Below are 17,641 nucleotides of genomic sequence, written 5' to 3'. Positions count from 1 at the left end.
ACATTGCCGTTGGAAAGCGCTGGAGACGCTGTAGTACATATTTCAGGCCTGTAGATGGTGCTGTTCTCACAGAATCAGCCCATGATACAAAGACAGTGTTAAATTGAGCGAAATGAGGAATGGATAAAATGCATGATCTGTTTGGTATTTTGAAAAATAAAAACGTATATGCCTTATATAGGTATGGTCCTACACTATATTATTCTAATATAGCATGATAGGTCCACTTTAAGGAAAGCATATTAAACTCCCGTTTGCACTATGCCCACCATCTTCTTTATATGTCCTGCTTACATGAAGAAAACGGTTATTTTGTGTTTCTTTTGTAAATTATTGAGTGTTCTTGCATTTTGATGTGTGAGTTTTTGTATACCTCGGGACTGTGGGAAACAGTATTTCGATCTTTCTATGTTTACAAACATATTTTGAGATTGAAAATAAAGTTGACTTTGATAACCTAAAATAAAATACAGCAAATAAATGTTCTTTTGTCAACATCAGCATTGAAGAAGTGGATTGAACGGGTCTCCTGCCTCGTGAGATCTCTCTGAATGCATATCCAAGTAAAGTCCGTAGTAAGAAAGACACACTTATCTAAATATAAGACTCTCGTGGAGATAATTAAGGATTTCAGCACGCCTCATTTCCTGTGAAGCTCCAGAGGCAACAGGAGGCCGAGCTTTGAAGAACAACCCTCTCATCGTTCTGTTTTGTATTCTGCATTTTACCCAATTGCCAATAAGCAAAGAGCACAACATGTACCATCAACTCATTACAGAAGCTCAGCATCAACATCAACTCTGTTTCTGGTGTTCAAGGTTTTAAAGGAGACCCGTTTCATCGAGGACACGTGTAATCCAAATGTAACGCTAGTGAACACAAAGGGCTGTTTTGTGGGAGCCTTTAATTGGTTAATTGGACCATGAAAATGATGTTAGACTCAAACAATACAGACTACAGGGAGCTTCGGTCAGCTGACTCCTGGCGTTAAATCTCATGTATCTACGGCCTGTCAAATAATCACTTTAAATATTTAAAGATAGATCCTCCCATGGGACGTGGTCAGGGCCGGTTCTATCCTAGGCGAGATTTTAGCTGACCCCCCCGGGAATACATTTTTGAACACAAGTAAAATGCTTCAATCTGGTGCACAGACCTGATCTAGGGGGTACAAATCTAAACACCCATATGAAAAAGATCTGTTTACATTTTAATAATTAAATAAGTATGTGAACATAACCAATAACCTACCATAGCCAATAACAAATGCATGTAACGTATTTTATTTTTGTTGTTCATTCATATCTTATTTTACTATTTTATTTATGCATATTTTTTTATTTCTCCAGTTTAAAACGATATGTCTGGTTTACTGTCCTATAGTATACATTGGAATGATTTCAAACCTGTTTTATCCAGTGCTTGAATTGGAATAAAAAAGGTGCCAGTACTCTAAATCAGCAACAAGTATTTGGCTCAAAGTCATAGTATATCCTATAATGCTGGTGGGTTTGTCTCTTTACTGTATATTTTAGAAAGGCTCACTGTACTTAAACAAAATGACTCAGGGTGCATCTGAGATTAGAGGGGGTGCAGGGGTAAAGTGCTATTTTTATAAGTGGGGAGTGGACCTGACACCCTCTAGTCTAGGGGGGTCCGGGGGCATGCTCCCCCGGGAACATTTAAAAAAAAATATTGAAGTTAGATGCATCAATCTGGTGCACTTTGAGAGCAAAATGAAGAGATATATGGATACCTCTCAACATCCATAATGAAACCACTGTAAACAGATTAACTTTTTCTTTATGGATATAAAAGAAAGTAAAGCTTGACTCCTACTGGCTGGTTAAATGACTCCTCGTCCCTGAGGCCACTACCAGTTTTTTGTGCCATTTTGCTGGATTTATTTGTCAATAGCGTTGCTGCACAAAGTGATAGCCCTCTAGTTTAAATCTACTACCCCAAAAGAAACATATGGAGATGAGTTACTATTTAAAAAAAATTGCAAATCTATTTGGGAACAGTGGGGCCGGGCCTCAAATCCTATAGGGGGGTCCGGGGGCATGCTCCCCCGGTAAGATTTTTTTAAAAATGTTGGACTTAAATGCATCAATCTGGTGCATTTTGAGGGGGAAATAAAGAGACTACACCCATATGAAACAAAAATGTATACATTTAAATAATCATACAATCATAAGTACATGGCCATAACAAATAACATACAATATCCAATATGAAAAAACATTGAAACTTGTTTATTTATTTGTTTTTGGTTCATTTATAGTTGTGAGTGTGTCTGGGCTCCTGAATCGGCCTCTCCTGTCTCCCTCCTCTCCCCCCTGCTCCTCTTTGAGGCAACAGCCTAGTTTTAGCTCTCAACAAGTTTATCTTACCTTTTTTCACCTAGTTAACATTTTGTTTGTATTATTCATGCATTTTTTACTAATCACTACCCCCTCAAATGGAAATATGTGTTTACATAAATGGTGACCGAACCGTTTGAGACCCACTGAGATAACTTAAACTAAGTTAACTATCTAAAGACTCAGAGAGTAATTTACCTCACCAGAGCTGTAGTTATCAGCCTCTCAGTCTGACAGCAAAGGACTCTCCCTCCACCTTGTTGTTGAAACAGCTCCTTATATCCGTTAGCGCAGCTAGCTAGCACCAGATGCTAACAACAATACACATAACCGGTGCGCGCGCTTTCTCGCTCGCTCGCGCCACACATACACCAACACACACCCTCCCGAGCTTGAATGACACACAGAGACTAATCGAGGACATTAGTATGATCTGTATGAAAGTGGCAATGTCGGCAGGCCACGTCATGTAGACAGCCAGTCACCCTCTGTGAGGCAGAGTCAGACCCTCATTTGCGCTGCGTTGCGTTTACAATATATATATATATTGCCGGCGGCTGAGTACCGGCATTTTACTGAGTACCGGCACCTTGCCGGTACTCAGTAAGAAGTGCCGGTACCACATGGGTAAAAATCAGAAGTGCCGGTACTGCGTACCGGTGAGTACCGGCCCAATTCAAGCACTGGTTTTATCCCAATAATTATAAAGGAGTGCCTTGGAAATATGTGTTTACATAAATTGTGATCAAACCGTTTGAGACCCACTGAGATAACTTAGACTAAAGTGAACTATCTAAACACTCAGAGTCCTTTACCTCACTGAGCTGCAGTTATCAGCCTCTCAGTCTGACTGGAGAGGACTCTCCTCCACATTATTGTAGAAACATCTTCTTCTATCTGTTAGCGCAGCTAGCACCAGATGCTAACAAGTCGGTATTGGCTCTCTCTCTCTCTCTCTCTCGCTCTCACTCTCACTCTCTCTCTCTCCCTCCCTCTCTCTCTCTCTCTCCCTCTCTCTCCCTCTCTCTCTCTCCCTCTCTCCCTCTGTCCCTCTCTCTGACTCTCCCTCTCTCTCCCTCTCCCTCTCTCTCCCTCTCTCTCTCTCTCTCCCTCTCCCTCTCCCTCTCTCTCTCTCTCTCCCTCTCTCTCTCTCTCTCTCCCTCCCTCTCTCTCTCTCTCTAACATCCCCCACTTTCATCACTTACAGCGCCCACAGGGCAAATGAAATGTGTAACCGGGGAGAAAAGGGTGTTACATTTACTTAATTATGAATGTTTTTACATCAAGGCCGAAGATTAGGATGAGCGCCAACGGTCAAAAACGTTTGTTTCCCTCCCAGAGCTGACAGCGCAGCGCCCTAGGCGAACGCCTGTGCCAAAAACCGGCGCTGGATATCGTTATCTAGCTTCATGGAAATATACATCTTACTTATTGGACCTTTCCCAGTTCACAGCATTTGATATTTAGAGAAAGAGCTGATGTGTTGTTTTGAACAGAACGTGACTTTGTTCTGTGAGACGGAGAGCTTCAAACAGAAAGTCCTGCCAGCGTCCATAAAGAAATGAAAACGGATGTAGTTTGAAAATGTTTGTCGAGCGAGAGGTCAATTCACTCCACATTCCTGAAGGGATGGAGATATCAGTGAGAAAAGACAAATATGATGAAGCTAATTCAATCCGCTGTGCGGAGCTAAGCTAATCTAATCCGTTGGTTAAACAAACTGTCTCCGGGTTAGTGCTTCCCTTTTGAATCAAGAAACTAAAAAGAAGGCACTAAATCCGTTCTTGAGATGAAGCTAAAGGCTAGTTTGTGTTAGCATTGATAACAGAGGTGGGAAGCACCTGCGTAGATTTACTCAAGTATTGTCCTTAAGTTAAATGCTGAGGTTCTTGTTCTTTACTTGAAGTAAAAAAGGCACTAAATGAGTTATTTTGATGAAGTCTAGAGCGTGTTTTATGTTTTCTATTCTTTGATAGAGTTTAATTATTATTGTTTCAAGTAGTCAAGTTTATAGGATTATCAAAAACTGTTCTGTCTGCAGCATCTAAGCACCACCCGCGATGAGGATGATGACACCTGCTGGTCCCTGTGTAGCTACTAGCTAGCACCAGATGCTAACAACAACATCCCTGTGTAGCTACCAGCTAGCACCAGATGCTAACAACAACATCCCTGTGTAGCTACCAGCTAGCACCAGATGCTAACAACAACATCCCTGTGTTGCTACCAGCTAGCACCAGATGCTAACAAGAACATCCCTGTGTAGCTACCAGCTAGCACCAGATGCTAACAACAACATCCCTGTGTAGCTACCAGCTAGCACCAGATGCTAACAACAACATCCCTGTGTAGCTACCAGCTAGCACCAGATGCTAACAGCAACATCCCTGTGTAGCTACCAGCTAGCACCAGATGCTAACAACAACATCCCTGTGTAGCTACCAGCTAGCACCAGATGCTAACAACAACATCCCTGTGTAGCTACCAGCTAGCACCAGATGCTAACAACAACATCCCTGTGTAGCTACTAGCTAGCACCAGATGCTAACAACAACATCCCTGTGTAGCTACCAGCTAGCAACAGATGCTAACAACAACATCCCTGTGTAGCTACCAGCTAGCACCAGATGCTAACAGCAACATCCCTGTGTAGCTACCAGCTAGCACCAGATGCTAACAGCAACATCCCTGTGTAGCTACCAGCTAGCACCAGATGCTAACAACAACATCCCTGTGTAGCTACCAGCTAGCACCAGATGCTAACAGCAACATCCCTGTGTTTTTGTTTTCTATATTTCTGTTTTAAATGATTGTCTGTCATTGTGATTGTAGTGATGTGTTTTTATTACATGAACAGCACTTTGGCTAAATGTGCTTTATAAATAAAACTTGATTTGATTTGAAGGATGTCCTCATGTTGGAGCAAATGGATTGTCAGACATTATTAAACCTTGAAAATACAAAAGTACATGAGGGAGTTTCTCTCTGAATAGATAAGATAAGATGGACCTTATGAACCTGCAGGGACATTCAGGAGCTCAAGCAGCACCAGAGTGAGAGGGAAAGGACGGATTCACAAGATTATTACAATTAAAGATCAAATTCAATTGAAGAATGATAATCAGGTAAGTAGTTGTTAAAGGTGGGGTAGGTCATTTTGGAGAAACCAGCTCGAGTGCGCTAGAATTTGAAAATACACAACCTGCCACTTCCTCACAGAGTCCCTCCTCCAACACACACGAACGCGGACATGACCAATGAGGGCACGAGATCAGTTTGTGCACAGATGGAAGGCTGACAGGCAGGTAGGCCATCCAGTTACTTTAGCCGGCTCAGATGATTGGTCGTGCTTTTTACAGCACCACGGCTTCCACAGATGATATATTTTATGGATTTATTGTCAAAGCACTTCAGATATTCATTGCTATCGGGATGTTAAGAGCATTCCATGGAATATAACAACAAGTGTATCTCGAGCCGTTTCTCAAACTTACCTACCCCACCTTTAAAACAAGAATGTAGTTAAATTAATAAAATGAACACAAATCAGAGGCCAGATTGTTAAATATATTTACATGCACATTTCTGCACGGCCCTTATGTTTGAAATACTGCAGTTTGTCAAATATCGTCATAAATTCATTGTAATAAGTGTTTTAGTTTATTTTGTCTGTTGAAATATGGTGTCCTTATTCTTTTTTTAATGTTAAATTGTTTATTTTCTTGAATGTTTCTTTATTATCGTCCTATTTTTAAACTTCAACTTATTTGCTTATATTGTTTATGTTTGTACCACCAAGCTAATTCCTGATATCTGGAAACGTACCTGGCAAAAAACTTGATTCTGATTCTGTTTAAGGCTTTTTGCAGCCCTCGCCCTCAAGGTACCAACTAATAACAGGCTGTGAGGCGTTCAGGTGCACTAGCTGCCTCTGATAACAGGCTGTGAGGCGTTCAGGTGCACTAGCTGTCTCTGATAACAGGCTGTGAGGCGTTCAAGGGCACTAGCTGCTTCTGATAACAGGCTGTGAGGCGTTCAGGTGCACTAGCTGCCTCTGATAACAGGCTGTGAGGCGTTCAGGTGCACTAGCTGCCTCTGATAACAGGCTGTGAGGCGTTCAGGGGCACTAGCTGCCTCTGATAACGGGCTGTGAGGCGTTCAGGTGCACTAGCTGCCTCTGATAACAGGCTGTGAGGCGTTCAGGGGCACTAGCTGCCTCTGATAACAGGCTGTGAGGCGTTCAGGGGCACTAGCTGCTTCTGATAACAGGCTGTGAGGAGTTCAGGTGCACTAGCTGCCTCTGATAACAGGCTGTGAGGCGTTCAGGGGCACTAGCTGCCTCTGATAACAGGCTGTGAGGCGTTCAGGTGCACTAGCTGCCTCTGATAACAGGCTGTGAGGCGTTCAGGTGCACTAGCTGCCTCTGATAACAGGCAGTGAGGCGTTCAGGTGCACTAGCTGCCTCTGATAACAGGCTGTGAGGCGTTCAGGGGCACTAGCTGCTTCTGATAACAGGCTGTGAGGCGTTCAGGGGCACTAGCTGCCTCTGATAACAGGCTGTGAGGCGTTCAGGTGCACTAGCTGCCTCTGATAACAGGCAGTGAGGCGTTCAGGTGCACTAGCTGCCTCTGATAACAGGCTGTGAGGCGTTCAGGTGCACTAGCTGCCTCTGATAACAGGCTGTGAGGCGTTCAGGTGCACTAGCTGCCTCTGATAACAGGCTGTGAGGCGTTCAGGTGCACTAGCTGCCTCTGATAACAGGCTGTGAGGCGTTCAGGTGCACTAGCTGCCTCTGATAACAGGCTGTGAGGCGTTCAGGTGCACTAGCTGCCTCTGATAACAGGCAGTGAGGCGTTCAGGGGCATTAGCTGCCTCTGATAACAGGCTGTGAGGCGTTCAGGTGCACTAGCTGCCTCTGATAACAGGCTGTGAGGCGTTCAGGTGCACTAGCTGCCTCTGATAACAGGCAGTGAGGCGTTCAGGTGCACTAGCTGCCTCTGATAACAGGCAGTGAGGCGTTCAGGTGCACTAGCTGCCTCTGATAACAGGCAGTGAGGCGTTCAGGTGCACTAGCTGCCTCTGATAACAGGCTGTGAGGCGTTCAGGTGCACTAGCTGCCTCTGATAACAGGCTGTGAGGCGTTCAGGTGCACTAGCTGCCTCTGATAACAGGCTGTGAGGCGTTCAGGGGCACTAGCTGCCTCTGATAACAGGCTGTGAGGCGTTCAGGTGCACTAGCTGCCTCTGATAACAGGCAGTGAGGCGTTCAGGTGCACTAGCTGCCTCTGATAACAGGCTGTGAGGCGTTCAGGGGCACTAGCTGCCTCTGATAACAGGCTGTGAGGCGTTCAGGTGCACTAGCTGGCTCTGATAACAGGCAATGAGGCGTTCAGGGGCACTAGCTGCCTCTGATAACAGGCTATGAGGTGTTCAGGTACCTTGCAGCCCTCGCAGGTGATGCAGCGGTAGTGGTAGCCCGTGGCCTTGTCTCCACAAACCACGCAGGGCTCGTCCTTCTCCAGGTAGCTGGGGATGTATCCTGGAACACTGAGAGCTGGAGGAGAGGAGACAAGGAGGAGAGAGAAGGAGATGAGGAGGCGAGTGGTTACTGTTTCACTCTCAGGAACGTTTCTATCGGAGGGAAACGACCCTCCGTTTGTACATTAGCTTACATTGATCTGTAATGTTATCTTTCGTCGTTCAGCTTCACTTCTGACTGTCTCTTTTATACATCTGCTCTTCTGTAGACGCTATAAAGGAGGCCATGACTGAGGATGTATCAGTATTTTAACCCTATATTACATTATTGTAACGTCTAGCTCAGTGGTTCCCAACTGGTCAGGCCTCGGGACCCACTTTTTACTTGGTCAATACATAAAACATAAACTATGCATTCTGGTACACTCTGAGAAGAAAATAAATAAATCTATTACTACCCGACATTTTAATAATATTTTAGACCATCGTTTGTTTTTCACTTTGTTCTGACATCTTGCAAAGAAGAGTAAAGAGGAGAGAGTCTGTGTGAAATAGTTTAAATTGTGGGTAAGGGTAGATAGCCCCCATTGTTCTGTGACCTGTCAATCATCAAACCGGGGGTCATATTTCATTATGTGTTCATTTTTATCTGACGTTGTACCCATGGATGTATAAAGAAGAGTTCTACCGCAAAGCTATTCTCCGTGGGGACTTCCGGCAACAGTTCTTGATTCTGATTGGCCAGAAGACTCGGAAAAACATCAGCAAAGATGTTTTATTGAGAAGATGATCACTACGTGACAGAAAACCGTTTATGGTCTCCGGTACTTCCAGTCCAACGCCGACTGCATGCACAGCGTTAGAAAATCGGGCCTTCAATATAAGTTTGACTTTCCCCCCCCCAAAAAAAAAAAAGAATTCCAAATCTTTTTTTTTTTTGTTGTTCTTCACTCACACATCCGCGACCCACTTTTGGGTCGCGACCCAACAGTTGAGAACCACTGGTCTAGCTGACAAATCAGTTTGTAATCTGATCATAAACACATAGATAGACTTTCATACTTAATTATTTGTTATACTTTTGTGCAGTTTCAGGATAATCCTTCTTTTGCACTGTGACCACCTCCATCACTTTATATGTGCTATCAGAGGCTGTTGACAGTTTTAACTTTATTTATGACTCTTTTTAAATGAATGATAATCATCTCATATCGTGCGTAGTTACTCAAAGAAGATACAAATACCTTTTACTGAATCAAAGGACATATTAGTTTAGTTTAATCGATGTATAAAAGAGATTAATTGACGTACTTAAGATAATCCTGACGTCTAAATGACATGATTTCTAATCTTGTAGTGTTTTATCCTGGGCTTCTAATTCTCTCCCTCTGTGTGTGTGTGTGTGTGTGTGTGTGTGTGTGTGTGTGTGTGTGTGTGTGTGTGTGTGTGTGTGTGTTTGTCTCATAGTGAGTGTGTGTGTGTGTGTGTGTGTGTGTGTGTGTGTGTGTCTCATAGTGTGTGTGTGTCTCATAGTGTGTGTGTGTGTGTGTGTGTGTGTGTGTGTGTGTGTGTGTGTGTGTGTGTGTGTGTGTGTGTGTGTGTGTGTGTGTGTGTGTGTGTGTGTGTGTGTGTGTGTGTGTGTGTGTGTGTGTGTGTGTGTGTGTGTGTGTGTGTGTGTGATAGTAGATCACATTAATATAAACAGGAGATGATCACAGTAATGACACATTAAACCTCAGGAGACTCCAGAGGCCTGCACTACGGAGCAGGCTGTTTTCTTAGCGGCTAACTTCGGGGGAAAGTAACCGGATCAGAGTAACATTAAGTACAGTCCGCGGCATATCACATCATAATGTATCATCTCCTTATCTGAGTCAGCTGAGCCGTATCTGGCCGTGCAACACTCACAGTGTCACATACTGGATGCAGAAGGATTATTTGAAGCAACACATTAAGTTGAGGAAACACTCGAGTCAAATGTAATGAAAGTCAGATGGTGTCTTAGACGGGGCAGTGATATCATAAACCTGTTAATGTACGCATTCAAACACTTGTTCTGTTACCAGCTGGATTCACCTTGCAGGTGCAGCTATGTGGCTTTGATCCTGGATCAAGTGTTTAAGTCATGGATGTTTAAAGTTTAACTTCTTCATATGTCTAATATTATAGTTGACTTTTCATTCAGGAAGTATGACGCTGCGCTGTCAGTACGCTTCTCCATGTTTGTGATTGGTCGAATGCTCCAGATACCACCCCTTTCATGTGAACGCGCTCCTAACTAGATAGGACACGGCTGGCTTGAGCGATCCACTTGATAACCCGCGTCGTAGGACCGTTTAGCGAGAGCGCATATGTTTTGGATTAGACCAACCGGCTAACTCCAACATATCCAGGTTAGGTTGAACCAGCTTCGTAGCACAGGCCTCAGGTGGTCATGTGATCCTCTGGAGCATTTCAAATACACCTTGAATTATCTTTATCTTTATTGTTTGTTTGTCTGTGTGTTTGTGGATAACAACATAAACAGATGTTTACCTGACACGCTCTTCCCAGAACAAAGGCTGTTCTTTCTCTTTCTCTTCGGCACATCTGGCCACCTGGGGATGAGAAGAGAGAGAGATGTTAATATTAGAAAACAATGTGATTAAAAACACATTATCAGCGGCTGAAAACATATATTTTACAATTATCTTGTGTTTACTTTTTGGATTATTTCACTATTTTTATTATTTATCATTTTTTGTCTGACTGTTGTTTATATGAATATAATAATTATTAATATATATAATAATATTCTATGATGCAAAACAGCCAAAAAGCAGCAAATCCACACAAATAATGATGTGTTTTTTTTACTTAAACATCCAATTATTGAATGCTCTGCACTATTTAGACCTTTTACAATATTTAAAACACAGGATGTAAATGTGTATTTCTACCCTGTAATATTTGCTTATTTACTGCAATAATCAAAAGGAGGAATCCCATTGGACCAGGGAGATGCTGCCTTCAGGGACCAGCACAGAAATACGACATCTCTGCGCCATTGTATTTCTTTTTTCCTTCCTGCTTTTTATAAAACGTCCACAGCAGCATTATGTAACAGCCCTTTGACAAAATCCTCTCATGTCTCTTTCTGTGTTCTACACACACACACACACACACACACACACACACAAACACACACACACACACACACACACACACACACACACACACACACACACACACACACACACACACACACACACACACACACACACACACACACACACACACACACTCTGTATCAAACACTCTGGATCACACACACTATCTCTCACCCTCTCACACACACACACACACACACACACACACACACACACACACACACACACACACACACACACACACACACACACACACGCTCTGTATCAAACACTCTGGATCACACACACACACACACACACACACACACACACACACACACACACACACACACACACACACACACACACACACACACACACACACACACACACACACACACACACACACACACACACACACACACACACACACACACACAGTGAGTCCTTGAACGCACCACGCTGGACACGCAGTACCTGAAGGCACCACCAGGCTGTGGTGGATTACACTAAAGCTTTACTGGGAAGTTAGCATGTTTTCAGAGAACCGTTAAGATTACAGCTGACGAAGAGGAGTAACATCTTCATCAGCTGATCATGAGGAAACACACACTCCTGTTCAGCTGCTGCGATCGCACCAAGGCAACACAAGTGATTAAACTACACAAACAAATTACCTAAGAAATTAATTCATGAAGTCATTAAAGTAGAGAAATTATTTTAATTGGATAATCGTTCGGAAATCCAATTAGTGGACGAGTGTTATGAACTAACCCATCTACAAGCAAGACAAATAGTGCAAGCTGACACAGGCTTCCTTAACTCAACACACACACACACACACACACACACACACACACACACACACACACACACACACACACACACACACACACACACACACACACACACACACACACACACACACACACACACACACACACACACACACACACACACACACACACACACACACATACTATGAGACACACACACACACACACACACACACACACACACACACACACACACACACACACACACACACCGACCTGTTGATGCAGTACGGCTGCAGGATATGCATGTTGCTGATTCTGCAGGAGTGTGTTCAGAAGAGAACGAGCCTCAGCCGCCCACACGTGTCCCGCTCAGCATGCACACACTCGGATTAGTATTGCAACAGTTCCACTTCTTCAAAAGAACCTGTGTGTGTGTGTGTGGGGGGGGGGGGGGGGGGGGGTGGAGTTCCTTAAATCCCCGCTGCTGTCAGCTGAGAGGCTGTCTGCCTCACTCTGGCTGCTGGAGGGAAGCAGCGCTGCTTATTCTCTCTCTCTCTCTCTCTCTCTCTCTCTCTGTGTTTCTCAGCGTGTAGATCCTCCCCTGTGTGTGTGTGTGTGTGTGTGTGTGTGTGTGTGTGTGTGTGTGTGTGTGTGTGTGTGTGTGTGTGTGTGTGATGCAAGTGTTTCAGAGATGATTCCAAAGCGAATAGGATCCAAACTCAAATGAGAGCGATGCTGTTGGTAAACAGAGCGTTCTGTTTCTACGTACATTAACAACGTGTTTACTTTAAATGCCTTTCAAATTGATCAGAGACAAGTCAGACATTCGTGTTCGGGTCAAATCTGAACAAGAGATCAACACGTTCAGATCAGAAGACACAAAGAGCGTGCTTTGATGTAACTCCAAAACCCAGAGATGACTTGATACCGTTCAGAGTTTCCACTGAGATAAAGAAGTCATGTTGTCTGACCACCAATGAGACGCTGATACAGATCTGATGAAGTGAGCAGTGTAACTGAATATTCAGCTTTGCATCTGATTACCTCAAGAACTCAGGATATCCTCAACAGACGGGATCTGAACTTTGAATGGTGTCAAAAAGGACCCTGAAATGAACGGGTAACCCTACAGCTTAACATGTGGTGATGATTAGTGGATTCATGTAGGAGCAGTTAAAGGACACCAGTCACACTTCACCACCAAAGTAAGGGGGGGGGGGGGGATCAAGACAGGAGGGTTAAAGTACATTTGTAGAAAGTCCCCACAGGAATGGATAGCACACATTGTGCACATGTTGTGGTATCTTTAAAGAAACACAGCCTTCCTCACAGGACTCTTCAGGAACACACTCTTCTACATATTTTACTCATAAATCACTTGGTGTGGTTTTCACAGGGGATGTTTGTGATCCAGGGATTCATTTAAGTCCTCTTTCTCCTTCAGCATAAGAGTTTAACGTTGTTTAAAACCAGATACAACTAATCATTTCATCAGAGTGTTGCTCAAACACTGCTCACTTCATAAGATCTGTATCAGCGTCTCATTGGTGGTCAGACAACATGACTTCTTTATCTCAGCGTCAGTGGAAACTCTGAACGATATCTTGAGTTTGCCGCACAGGGAGACGTTGATCTGATGGTTCGAGTCGAGGTGGTCCAGACACCAGTTTGGGGGACTGGGGATGTGAGAGGTGTTCTACCAATGGAAGGGTTGGGGGTTTGAACCTGGTGTAAATTGAGCAAGATACTGAACCCCACGTTGCTCCCGATGGCCGATGTGTGGATGTCTCTCTGAGCAGTGGGCTCCTTGTATGGCAGCCTCTCTCTGATTGGCTGTAAATTGGTAAATGCTGCTCTAAGAGGGTACAGACTGGGAAAGGGTTGTAGAAATGCAGTCCAACCACCACGTTCTTACACCGTGACCTACAAGCATGTTCTGTTCTGACTTCCTGTGCGTTATTAACCTGCTGTGCTTGATGAAAGCATCATTTCAAACAAAAGCATCAGCGGAGCTTTGTGTGTTTGGTGCTACTCAGTGAGAGTGTGTGTCCAATAGACATGAATCAGAGCCGTTTGCTCTGGGGACACTGGGGACACTGGGGTCACTGGGGACACTGGGGACACTGGGTACATGTCCCCACCACAAAGTGACGCCCATGGGTACGTCACAACAGTGCTCAGAGTTCATACTAACACACCATCCTTCGTACAAAGCATGTCGTCCACTTTGAAGACTTTCGCGATGTTTGAAGGATGACGGGTAGCGCTGTCTCAAATCGAACACGGCTGCTGTTCCTAGAATGTTCCACTGTTAGCCTGGCAGCTAGCAACTTTATCGTTCGTGGTTCCAATACATGATTTAACTGATCAATCAAAACTAATACAATGAATGGTGGCTTCATTTGATCACAAGTTGATTGGTATGTTTCTCAAAGAGTGAGAAAACCCACATTTATTATTTGTATTTGTAAAGTACAAGGGACTAGAGAGCTGATAGCTTCAGGTACGTAGCCGAGTGAGAAGTGACTGAGAGCAACCCAGTACTCAGAGTTCATCTTAATATACTTTGCGTTGCATTATGTCGATACAGAAGTACGCAGATTTCATGTTGGTGTTTGTTCTTCCTCTCTGGTCTCGGTCACCTGACTTCTTGTTTTAATTCCTCCCGTCTCTTTCAGCCTTCCACTTTCCTCTCTTCGTGTTGTCCTCAGGAGAACCAGACTAAAAGTTCCATCTCACTTCAGCTTAATGCTAACTACATTACATAATTGTGCTCTGATGCCGTCTGCAGTTAGCTGAAGTCTTCTGAGGACACGGTTTGATATCTCATGCTTTGAGTTAGGGTCTCTTCTGTCTGCAGCTATAATCTCAGTTGTTAAGAATCCCACATCTGGATCAAGGATCCCCGTGAAAGGGCTGTTTATAGAGGCCTTCTTTCCTTCCTTCCTTCCTTCCTTCCTTCCTTCCTTCCTTCCTTCCTTCCTTCCTTCCTTCCTTTCTTCCTACCTTCCTTCCTTCCTTCCTTCCTACCTTCCTTCCTTCCTTCCTTCCTTCCTTCCTACCTTCCTTCCTTCCTACCTTCCTTCCTTCCTACCTACCTACCTTCCTTCCTTCCTACCTACCTACCTTCCTTCCTTCCTTCCTACCTACCTTCCTTCCTTCCTACCTTCCTTCCTACCTACCTACCTTCCTTCCTACCTACCTACCTACCTTCCTTCCTTCCTTCCTACCTACCTACCTTCCTTCCTTCCTTCCTTCCTACCTACCTACCTTCCTTGCTTCCTTCCTTACTTCCTACCCATCCATCAATCCATTTAACCTTTACCAAATATTGTGCTGTCTTCGATCTTAATATAGCTCTTTCCATATTTCAATATAAATCAAGTGTTCATTATTGTGCAGTTGTACAGTAGTGTTTAAAGTTGAGCTTCGGGGCCTTGCTCTGAGTCATGAGTCCTAGGAAAGGACATAAAGTACTGGAGGAACAAAACACTGATAGAAGCTGCCTCTTCTTTTTATAAAGTCGATTTGGATTAAAGAGTTTAAACGCTTTCATGTGATGGATAACTGTAAAATGAAATGACATGGAGGCATTCACTACCATGACAAAGATATGTCAAACTGCTGTCACATGAAGCCAAGGCTTAGCTGAGAGAGAGCGTGTGTGTGTGTGTGTGTGTGTGTGTGTGTGTGTGTGTGTGTGTGTGTGTGTGTGTGTGTGTGTGTGTGTGTGTGTGTGTGTGTGTGTGTGTGTATGTGTGTGTGTGATTGCGTAGTTTGTACAGATTGCATCGTGACAGAATGTTCTGTCTTCCTTTTTTTTTACCTCTCCAAAAAAATACCAACCTCCCGGCGCCCCTCCCGTCTGGGGAGGGGTTTCATGCTAATTATAGTAAACTGCAAATGACTCAGTGGTGTCTGAGAGTTTAAATGTAAGAGCCTCTTTTACCAACTCCTTATCTCTGATTGGGGCTAGATGCAACATTATCCACACATATATAACACAGCTGAGTTGCATTGTGGGTAATGTAGGCGCCAGGTTTCGACCATGAGCAAAACACCATATGTCCGTTTCTGCTGCAACAATTGTGATACTTTGTAAATTGTGTGTCCTAAATGCAATGCTAAAGGAGTATCCCAGATTGTAAATTGTTACAGCAGGTATTTAGGGTTTCTGTCAATGTTTTACCACCTGGTTTTGAAACTACAGTTACAGTCGGGTGGAAGGAAACTTAAACATAATATAGGAAAACTGCAGGTCTGGGATCAGTGTCTTTACCCTCAGAACTTCAGCTAGCACACGTTATCTGGATCAGCTAACTAGTCAAACTTTCAATAACTTCAACTCACAAGGGAATCAGTGCTATGGCTTTTTATAGATTTTAAATATCGTGTTTTCGTCTGCAATTCTGTTATCAAAGAACTTATGGGACCTGACGAGAACAGACTCGTTATTTACGCTGGTCATTACAATAGTTAAAAATAAAATGGCATACAACACTCATACTTGCCAACCTTGAGACCTCAGATATCGGGAGCAATCTAAGTGCACTGCCTTGCAGCCTGTAGCACCATCCTTGATGGAGCATATGTGTGGGCTGGACCTGTACCAGGAAAGGAGTGAGCAGAGAGTAGTTGTCGATTCTTGTTCTGTTTTCTGTGACTATCTGCTTCACCCTCTCAGACTTTGAGTTGCGCGCGCTACTAAAGAGACGTGTTACCATGGAAACCAAACAATGGTGTAGCTGTATTAAAGTCCGAGTGGAAATAGTGCTGAGTAAATCTGATTTTGTCAGAAATCGGGAGAAATGCGGGAGAAATATGACCCCGGGAGGAAACCGGGAGAGGGCAATGAAATCGGCAATCTCCCGCAAAAATCGGGAGGGTTGACAAGTATGACTGTGCATCCCAACAGAAACAGAATGAGTTTACGTGTTACAACTATGGACGTGTAAGAGAACTGGATCGGGAAAATAATTTTAAATATGTGTTTAAGTGTATTAAGGTGATTTACCTAAAATAAATAAATCATCCTCTGAATTACAGAAGTCTTTTTCCCAATGTAAGTCAATAGGAAAAGGATTTAAGGACCAAACTACGTAACTGACAGGCAGGTGTAGTACCACCGTGTGGCCACTACATAAATTAGCTTCTTCAACACCCAGTGCACTTTGTGGTAGTGATGGGATTTATGGCTCTTTGAAGGGAGCCGGATCTTATGGCTCCGTTCCTTTCAAAGAGCCGTTCAAAAGAGCCGTTCAAAAGAGCCGTTTTTTTGGCGGGGTTACTTGGTTTGTCTGTGAAATAATCACCAGGATAATGATTGACTGTATTGCCAGACCTAATGTCAATAATCTGCTTTGTAAACACGACACAAGGTGGCGCCATATCCATGTCATTCATGTCCGTGAATGTACTACTTTGAATTTACCCTCCGTATTTGTTAAGTAAATAAAGTTGCCTTGCCTTGAATGAAATTCACGCAACTCTATAGATACTGTGTTTTTAAGTGGCGATGGAGATCATTTGTTGGCCCTGCTTTAAAGGATATTTTGCCTTTACAAATGGTGCGCTTTTTTGGTTGAAGTGCATCAAAATGCTGCTGCGTTTTCGCCTTTGGCTCATTTTCCATCCGAAAAACACGTCGTCTACCTGTCCTGTAGCCTACCACTTGTTATGACTTCTCTCTCTCGAGTATTCCGTTAAGACCCACCCCATCTCACTCCTCCTGCTGAAACCTACCAGTCAGAGTAGGGGCGGGTCTTCACAGAATACGTTTGGGGAACAAAATCAAGCTTTTTAACAGGCGAGTGGATTTTGGCAGGCAGTGAGTGCGGACCAACGATTGAACGATAACAAGAACGGCTCTCACCAAGTACGACTCGGTTCCCCTC

At 43.7% G+C, this 17,641-nt stretch overlaps 1 protein-coding gene across 3 annotated transcripts in view; it reads right to left on the bottom strand.

Annotated features, from left to right (window-relative positions):
- LOC307016568 (thyroid hormone receptor alpha) overlaps nucleotides 1-17,641 on the bottom strand; it is a 146,809-nt gene that overhangs the window by 27,959 nt on the left and 101,209 nt on the right. For 2 of the 3 annotated variants that reach the window (XM_079645712.1, XM_079645713.1), the window contains 2 exons: nucleotides 10,376-10,437; nucleotides 7,801-7,916 (listed from right to left, as the gene is read on the bottom strand). In XM_079645712.1, the coding sequence (XP_079501838.1) occupies nucleotides 7,801-7,916; nucleotides 10,376-10,437 (178 nt within the window). Of the gene's footprint in view, nucleotides 1-7,800; nucleotides 7,917-10,375; nucleotides 10,438-12,020; nucleotides 12,700-17,641 lie in introns of those variants that run through there. The other variant, XM_079645714.1, reaches the window with a different exon arrangement.

Source organism: Notothenia rossii (genome assembly GCF_949606895.1).
Source record: "Notothenia rossii genome assembly, chromosome: 8".
Taxonomy (NCBI): domain Eukaryota; kingdom Metazoa; phylum Chordata; class Actinopteri; order Perciformes; family Nototheniidae; genus Notothenia; species Notothenia rossii.
The sequence above is the reverse complement of the archived record's forward strand: the minus strand, read 5'-3'. Positions and strand labels throughout refer to the sequence as shown.